The 8566-nt window shown below is 51.9% G+C and overlaps 2 protein-coding genes across 3 annotated transcripts in view; both read left to right on the top strand.

The window, feature by feature from the left end:
* The window catches only part of C1R (complement C1r), a 239921-nt gene that overhangs the window by 226063 nt on the left and 5292 nt on the right, over nt 1-8566 (top strand). The window contains exons 2-6 of one of the 2 annotated variants that reach the window (XM_079298103.1): nt 6361-6408; nt 7114-7348; nt 7566-7758; nt 7941-8081; nt 8229-8425. In XM_079298103.1, the coding sequence (XP_079154229.1) occupies nt 6407-6408; nt 7114-7348; nt 7566-7758; nt 7941-8081; nt 8229-8425 (768 nt within the window). In that variant the 5' untranslated portion in view covers nt 6361-6406. Of the gene's footprint in view, nt 1-6360; nt 6409-7069; nt 7349-7565; nt 7759-7940; nt 8082-8228; nt 8426-8566 lie in introns of those variants that run through there. The other variant, XM_079298102.1, reaches the window with a different exon arrangement.
* RBP5 (retinol binding protein 5) lies at nt 90-1907 on the top strand. Its single transcript, XM_079317885.1, has 4 exons — nt 90-403; nt 659-837; nt 1295-1396; nt 1765-1907. The coding sequence occupies exons 1-4, from the start codon at nt 331-333 to the stop codon at nt 1816-1818; spliced, it is 408 nt and encodes a 135-aa protein (XP_079174011.1). The 5' UTR covers nt 90-330; the 3' UTR covers nt 1819-1907.

The raw sequence follows: 8566 nt of genomic DNA, 5'->3' as shown, positions 1-8566 counted from the left end.
GGAGAGGGAGGGCTCCTTGCCGCTGGTTGGAAGTGCTGAGTTTAGAACGAGCAGCCTCTGAGGAGGGCGGAGGGTGAGGAGGTGACCCGCCGTTCCTACGTCCTGCCCAGCCGAGGCGGAGATGCTGGAGCAGGGGCCGTCCCGGCCCTTTCCGCGCCCCCCGGTGCGGGGACTCTTACTGCGGCGGGGGGCGCGGGGCTCGGGCCGCCCCGCAGTGCTCCCCGCACCGCGGGAGAGCCACCGGCCTGCCCGGCGAGCCAGCTCGGTCCCGGCTCCGCGCCTGCCTGCGCTCCTCTCTCCGCGCCGTCCGCCGCGTCCCTCTGCCCCGGGATGCCGCCCAACCTCACCGGCTATTACCGCTTCGTCTCCCAAGAGAACATGGACAATTATCTGCGGGCTTTAGGTAACGCTCCCCTCCCCATCAAGCTCCCTCCTCCACTTTAGTTCCGTTCTCTGTCTCCAAAAAGTTAAGAGTCGTAAAGGGGAAAGAGGAAGGGAATTGGGAACCCTCTGGTCCTTCTGTCCCCTACCATAACTTTTGCGCTGTGGTAGTAAAGGAGGTACTATAGCTGATGCTCCTTGGCTAAAAGAGTGGAGGAGTTCTACTGGAGGAGGGGCCCAGGTCGCCCACACATCTCCCCTCTCTCTCATCCTCTAGATATCAACGTGGTCCTGCGAAAGCTGGTCTGCCTACTGAAGCCGGACAAAGAGATTATCCACACGGGAGATCACATGATCATCCGCACCATCACCTCCCTGCGGGACTACGTTATGGATTTTGACCTGGGAGTCCAGTTTGAGGAAGACCTGGGACCCGTGGATGGACGCAAGTGCCAGGTGAGAAACGCAAGCTGTGCAGTTCTCAGGGGGCTGGGGTGTGCTAAAGAGTTCAGGGACTAGCACAGCTTTTGACTCAATAACCAGGTGCAAACCAAACCCAGAGCTGGCATGCCCCTGCAGGTCCAGGAGTAAGTGGTTCTATGAGTAAGAGAATGAGCAGCAAAGAGCCAGAAACCAGTTCTTTGGGATCCAGAGGATATTATCCTCCGGAGCAAAGCCCTGAAAAGATAGAGTATCAGCCCACTTGGCAGAACTCCGCTGTTGCACTTGGAAGCCAGAGGGTCATTCACCTCCCACAAAGACCATCTGTCCCAAAGAACCACAAGAGAGATACCAGATCAGGGGCTGCATTTGAAATTGTGTCGGAGAGGAAGAGCCAGTGTCATCGCTGGAAACATGTATCACCCCGATCCACTTGTCTCAGGATCACGTTTAACCCTCTCCTTCCTTTCAGACCACTGTCTCCTGGGAGGGGGATCAGCTGGTGTGTGAGCAGCTGGGAGAGAAGAGGAACCGAGGCTGGAGGCACTGGCTGGAGGGGGACCAGCTGCATCTGGTGAGGAGGGGTCCAGTGCAGCTTGCAAAATCCCAATCACAGCGAGTGGGGGGGACACAGTGTGGGTGCTGCTGGCTCTGAGCCAGCCCTGCAGTTTCCTTCCACCTTCTCTCAGACTTCATCCCCGGCTCTGCGGGGGCAGCCACCGCTTCACACAAACATCCGCCTCCAGGGTTTAAAAGTTAAACTCAAAAGTTAAACAGCTGAACAAAGGCAATGTCCCTTCCCTGCCCTGCAGCCAGACCCGCAGGGGCTTTGGGAGGGTCGGCAGTTCCTCAGCGTGTGGCCTGCGAGGCTCCAGCCAGCAGAGCTGGGGAGAGACAGGAGGAGATCCAACCTAAACTCCCCTTTTCTCCCCCTTTTCCCAGCGCATGACTGCTGAAGACGAGGTCTGCGTCCAAGTTTTTCAGAAGGTGAAGTGAGCGCTCCCCGCAGAGATGCCCGGACGGGACCCGCCCTCCCCAGTGCGATAAAGAAAAAGAAAACAAGACCCGAGCGAGCCTCGCCCCCACCCCGTAGCAGCGTGTTTTCTTGAGGCTCGCCCACCGCCCAGCAGCGCCGGGGGTCACGGCCGGGCCGGGCCGGCGGGGAGCGGGAGGCGGGAGCGGGACGGGCCGGGGAGGGCGCTGGGCTCCGGCTGCGCCGAGGCTCCTTTCAGAATAAGAGCGGGCGGGGAGGAGCGGGCGGGGGCTGCCCGGCCCCGCAGCTCCTCCTGCCGCGCCCCGCGGTGCCCTCCGGGGATGGGGGAGGCGGTGCCCGAGTGGGCAAGGGGAGCTCAGGCAGCTCCGTCTTCTCTGCCGTCTTTCTCTGGTCCTCTGAGATTGCTGCATTCTTCCCGGGATCCTACAACCGTGGAATGATTTGGGTCGTAACGATGTTAAATATCATCTAGTTCTCGGCCTCCCCTTTCCCACCCGCCCCCCTCCCCAGCAATCTCCACCATGGAATTCAGGAAGAATTTCTTCAGGAAATGCACTGTCAAGCATTGAAATTGAGATGGTGGAGTCACCATCCCCAGAAGTGTTCACAAAATGATTGGTTGTGGCACTTACTGCCATGGTCTCATTGAAAAGGTTGATGATTGGTCAAAGCTTGGATTTGATGATTTTGGAGGTCTTTTCCAGCTAAAGTTACTCTGTGATTCTGTGACATTTCACTTGGATCAATTTGCTTTAAAGCCTCATCCAACTTGACCTTGAGCACTTCCAGGGATGGGGCAGCCACAGCTTCTTGGGATCCTCAAGTAGGATGGGTAGGAAACAGGACTTGTCCTTCAGAGTTCAGGATTCTCAAGTGATGGTGTGAAGCATGAGGGCTGGAGTAATCAGCCCCATGTTCACCGTGTTCCTGAGAAGGTCCTATGGGTGAGGAAGGGTCAGGATCTCTTCCTAGGGTAAGAAACCACAGCCATCACCTCCAGTTCCAACGTTGCTTCTGGCATTCTTGGCAGGGTCTCCTCACAACCATTGTAACTCCACTGGCTCACAGCTATCTGCAATCAGAGATTAAGGGGGAGAACCAGAAGAGGTGAGATTTCCTGAAAAGCCAGACCCATGCCACAAAGAGAGGTGTTCTTTAATTAGGATGCTTGATTGGATGGGCACGAGCCCACAGGCAGTTATTTCTGAAAAATGCTTGTGGTTGCTCCCCAACAAAAGGTTGAAGGGCAGGCTACACAAATACATGCAGCTAGAGAGAGCCAAGAGATTGGCAGAATTTTTACATGTAAGCCCTTTACAAGCTGAAAAAAATGCATTTTTTTTTCTGCCAGCAGCTCATTTAAAATTAGTGTTTTCTGAAGAGCTTCTTTTCAGGGAACTGCAAAGATGAATGCCACGAAAAAAGCATTACTTCAGAACATGTGATAAGTGAAGGGTTGGGGAGCTGCAGCTGTGCCTATAGTGTCAACCTCTGACTCTTTATGTTTGTATCTTAGGACATATGAGGCAGCAGCACCCTGACAAGTATCCCCAATGCACAATTTGAGTGCCGCAATCAAACCCAGTGAGCAATCAGAGCCAGGCCATCCAGTTTGCTCTGTGCAGACCTCCTCAACCCATCGCTCCTTCTGCCATACAGAACCTTCCACTGTTTCCCTCTTTGCCCTCTTCCATGCCAGGAGAAAGCCCTCTGAGCTGCTTCTGATGCCCAGCACCAAGCCCAACTCACCATGTCCAGGCTGGTATCATCCAGACTGTGTAACCAACAATTAATCAGCTCATTCCAGACCTTGCACTACAAGCTGGTACAAACTCTTCTGAGCCTACATTCTGCTTGGATAGCAAACACTATTGTCTTCAGGTGATTAGCCAGACTCTTCCACTGGCCTGCCAGCCATCCACATAATTTTCCTGTAAGCCTGTGAGGTGATAGGCCAAGTAGATTGCTTCTGAGTCATTGCCAGCCATCATATATCCATGACAGCCTCACTTCTTCATGAAGAATCTGATAGTGCCAGAACCCATAGATGAGAATCATACTCACTTGATGTGGTCCAAGCTGATGATAATCATAGGGGATAGTACTGCAACCTATTCTAGGGCTTCAGGTTGTAACTACCAGCATTAATAATTCAGTTTTTTTCTTTCATAATCATGATCAGGTGGTGACTTTACCTAACAGCACTATATTGCTGAGATAGGAGGCTAGGGGAAGTGAGGATGCCACTGTGAAGCAGGGCAAAGTTGTGATATTTGGAGGACACAAGTGGGAGGAGGTGTGATATTGGTGAGGGGTGCTGGTGCTGCAGAACTTTGTGCCCCTCAGGGTATTACACTTGGTTTTACTCCTTGATTTAGAAGACACAGAAACAGGCTGCCAAGATGCTGCTGCTCACCATCTCTTACCAGGGGAAAGACCCACTATTAGAGTCCTGAACCTTCTTTTGGTCTTGATCATCCTCTCCCTATCAGCCAGAGCTGCAGAAACAGCATGACTTGTCTGAAAGAGTGTTGAGCCACTGGACAGCACAGGCCTGATTGCATGAAGGCTGTACCCAATGGCAGCATCCCCACAAGGCTCAAAATAAACCTTTGACTGCTTTGGGTAGTCATACCAAGGGGCTTGAAGGTAGAGTGCCCTGGGAAAATGAGTCAGTGCTCATAGGTGAGCCTGGGTCTGCAGCCCTGCTGTGCTGTAGGGCAGATGGTGTAGCTGTAGGAGGCCAGACAGAGGTACTGCTCTGTCCTCCTTGATCCAGGCTTAAGGATAAAGTATCCAGCTCCTTCTTCTCTGTGGGCGAGAGGATCCTCATGCCAGAGGATATTTTCATGATTTCTGAGTCTGTAGAGCAGATTTCTTTCCAATGACCTCCTGCAAGACACTGTATTCAAAGCAGAGTTCTTGCTCCATGAGAAGATGTTGGCGTCTTTGACCATGCTGAAAATCTACAGTTTTTTTTTTACTTTGCACTGATATTGTCTGTATTTATTGTCCAGACCACTAATAATGCTGCTGATGCCAGCAGGCAGCAAACAGATGCTAGTTTGGGCATTCTGTGGTCCTACATATGTTCTGTGGTCCGACAGGAATTCTGCCCCTAAGCAAAGATAGGCACATATGTCCCTCCAAGGAAAAACTGGTACCATGGTAGTTCCTGGCTGCAGCCTGACTCGAAGGGGATTGTACAGAGCATCTGAAGGGGAACGCCACCAGTGGGAGCCCTGGAGCAGGACTGAGGATCGAGCTGTGCTGTCCAAATCAGGCATGTCTCTAGGATGTATGTTAGAGGTGGGCTCGGGCTGGATGTGTCCCCAGCTAAGCACTCCTGTTTCACCTGCTGAAATACTCTCCTGTTATCCCAGGTGATGTTATCGGGACGGGAGAAGGGAATGACTACACGGGAGATGTCCTTAAATCTGATATGCGGGGCCATATGGTGTTATTACAGTGGCTTTAATTATACATTTATGTGATCTTTTTCAGAAAATAATTCAAAGATGTTTGATGTCCAGGTTCTCTAGTACATTTCCATAAATATCCCAAAGATGCTTTCTTTATTCTTTTTAACATTATTTTCATCTTCATTCAACATGTTTTTGTGGCTACTTCCTCTGATTTCAATGCAAGACACTTCCTAACCTCTCTGAAGCCACTCATAGTTCTAAGGAAAAATACTAAAATGGTGTTTTATCTCTTACACCAAAGCCTGAAAGTCAAGAAATTTTAAACGTCATAAAGTTGGGGACACAAAAATATGTCTTGGGCACCATGCTGTTAAAAGCCTGAAAGCGGTTTTTAAGCTGCCATATTTTCTCATTTCCCCATTAAACAGAGGACCTTATCTATCTATCTTGGTTCTCCTAAAAATGCTTGCAGAAGAAACATCAAGAGAGGTCCTTGAGAAGGAATTTGTTCTCAGAATGCCTTTAATTCTGAAGACTTTTTCATTTTTCTTAATATCTTTTTAACTCAAGTGCCTGAGGCTTCTTGCTTTTCTCGAAGATGATCCCAGTTCCCAGCCTCTCAAAAATCTCAGAAGTGCTCTTCAGCAGGTCAGAATTGAGAAAATTTATATGTTATGACAGCTTGATTTTCTAAAGGTTGAATTAACTTGTGAAGACTATAAATGTTTCTCGCCATTCTACACCAGAAAACAGCCCAGGAGCACTGGGGTGGGGGGGGTACTTCCTAGGAGGACATTTTCGGTGGGAACAAACTCGCAACAGCTTCTGAATTGCAGACCGAGCCCTCGGAGGGGTTTCTGGCAATCGTTTTCCTGTCTCCTGGGCCAGAGGAGGTGGCTCGGCTCTGCGTGGCGGGGCCGAGCATCCCCGGTGCGCCCCTGCTCCGTGCTCGCGGACCGGGGCCGGTATCGGGGCGCTCGGCAGCAGAGGGCAGCAGAGGCGGCGCTGGGAGCTGGTCCGGTGCCAGGCTGATCGCAGTCCGGCTTTCTATTCCCCTCTCCTGCCTGCCTCGCTCCCTCCTCCTCCTCCTCCCCCCGTCCCGCCCGCTCCCGCTCCCGCCGCTCCGAGCTCCGCCGGGCTGCACGGGCACGGCGAGCGCACCGAGATGTGAGTCGGGGCTCTGGGGAGGGGGCGCGCCGGCACTGCCCTGCGGGAGCGCGGGGGGTTAGACCCTTCCAGGGCGGAGAGTAGGACAACGGGGCTACGCTGCTGCGCTTGTAGGCTCACTCTAGGCAGTGAGCTTCTTTTGGAGGAACACCGAGGGCAAGAGGGGAGATGAGCAGAATGGGTGAAAAAACACGCGAGTGCCAGCTTTTGGAGGACAGAGATGGAGAAGTGACTGGGTAGAGGGCTGCCCAGGAGACTCTGGCAGGATTGCTCCACAGCAAACCGAGCTTGAGATCTCCAGATCCTCGCCAAGGATCCTAAACTAGTGATAAACCGAAACAACCTGCCGGCCCAGGGTCAATGGGGACCAAACTTCTCCTGGTTCTATAAGAATCAGCCCTACAACTTCTGGAACATGCAGACCTTACTCAGGGAATCCACCCATGCACCTTCACACTGCTTCCTGGGTTGTTGAATTTCTCTCTCGAGGCTACTACAATGGCTTGCTGGAACCTTGGCAGTGCTGGTGTCTTCATTTCAGCTGCCCTTTTTGTTCCTGAGTGATCCAAGCCAGGAGCTGGTCCTGCAACTAGGCTTCCTGTGTTTGCATTCCTTTAGACAGTGCACAAGTCAGTTGTGAAGTCTCCCCTGATTTTGAATGACCTAGTTTTGTGCAATGTCATCGTTTATTTGTTGTGTTCACAGGCGTGTTCCCTGTCTCCCATGGGCCTTCCTCTTTTTTGGAGTGATCAGTTCCAGTCCAGTCCAGAGAGGTTATCCCCTTTTTGGGGAGATCAGATCACCTAGTTATCCCAAGCCATATCCCAACAACAACATCAGCAGCTGGGATATCCGGGTTCCAAAAGGCTATGTGGTGAAGCTGACCTTCAAATACTTTGACCTGGAGCCATCTGAGTCCTGCTTCTATGACTATGTTAAGGTACGTGCACAGACACCCGGGCCAAGGGGTGCCTGGGGATGGCAACCAGTGGCCACCACGTGCCATGGCTCTTCATCCACCATCCAGGAAGGAAAGGGAAGGAGTTAAAGATAGAAATGGGAGGAGCAAGCACTGACAGCTCATGGTTGGGTAATATCAGTGCGTGGAGCAGACTGGATCTTATGAGACCACACTGATTTCACCTCAACTTTGACAGATCAAAGCAGACAAGAAGGACTTGGGCCGATACTGTGGCCGGCTTGGGTCTACCAGAGGCAACCATCCGGGAGGAAAGGAGTTTGTATCTAAGGGGAACAAGATGCACCTGGAATTTCACTCTGATTTCTCCAATGAAGACAATGGCACAGTGATTCCCTACAGGGGCTTCCTGGCTTATTACAGAGCTGTGGGTGAGTAGGAAATTTGCTCGGCATGCAGGAAGAAAAGTCTATGTGGCTACAACCAATTTTCCTCCTTGATAGGCAAATAAAGAGAAGCTTTAGGCAAGGATATGAATCTCCAAGTACTCTCAGTGTAGAGCAGGGAGGTTTAACACTTTTCTCCCTTTGACCCTCCCTTCTTGTGCCTTCAGATCTGGATGAATGTGAGCCTAACAATGCCAAGAATGATGAAAGGCCTCAGTGCCAGCACTTCTGTCACAACTATGTGGGTGGCTACTTCTGTTCTTGCCGGATTGGCTACCAGCTTCAGAGTGACCACCACTCCTGCAAAGGTAAAGGGAAATTTTAAAAGATCAGAGGGTTCCAGAGAGGGAGCCCTTCATGCAGGAAAGGTGGGAAAAGTGACTTAGGAAGCAGATGACGGGGGTGCAGGAGGCACAGCCCCACGATGTAACCTCTCCTTTCTCCCTCCTCACCAGTGGAGTGCAGCAGTGAGTTGTTCACAGAGGCAGCTGGGTACCTGAGCAGCCCCGAGTACCCCCAGCCCTACCCCGAGTACCTCCGGTGTAACTACAGCATCCGTCTGCAGAAGGGCCTGTCCATCTCCCTCAGGTTCTTGGAACCCTTTGATATTGATGATCACCAGCAAGTCCACTGTCCTTATGACCAGCTCAAGGTACTGAGATTAGCAAACTCTCCTCCAGACCTGGACAGGAATCGTGGGGACACCACTGTTCAGATGAGAAATACAGAATCAGTACAAGCAGACAGTCCCAGCACAAAGCACTGAGCCCCTGCCTCTCCCTCAGTGCATTTA

This window comes from Erithacus rubecula (genome assembly GCF_903797595.1).
Source record: "Erithacus rubecula genome assembly, chromosome: 1".
Taxonomy (NCBI): Eukaryota; Metazoa; Chordata; class Aves; order Passeriformes; family Muscicapidae; genus Erithacus; species Erithacus rubecula.
The sequence above is the reverse complement of the archived record's forward strand: the minus strand, read 5'-3'. Positions and strand labels throughout refer to the sequence as shown.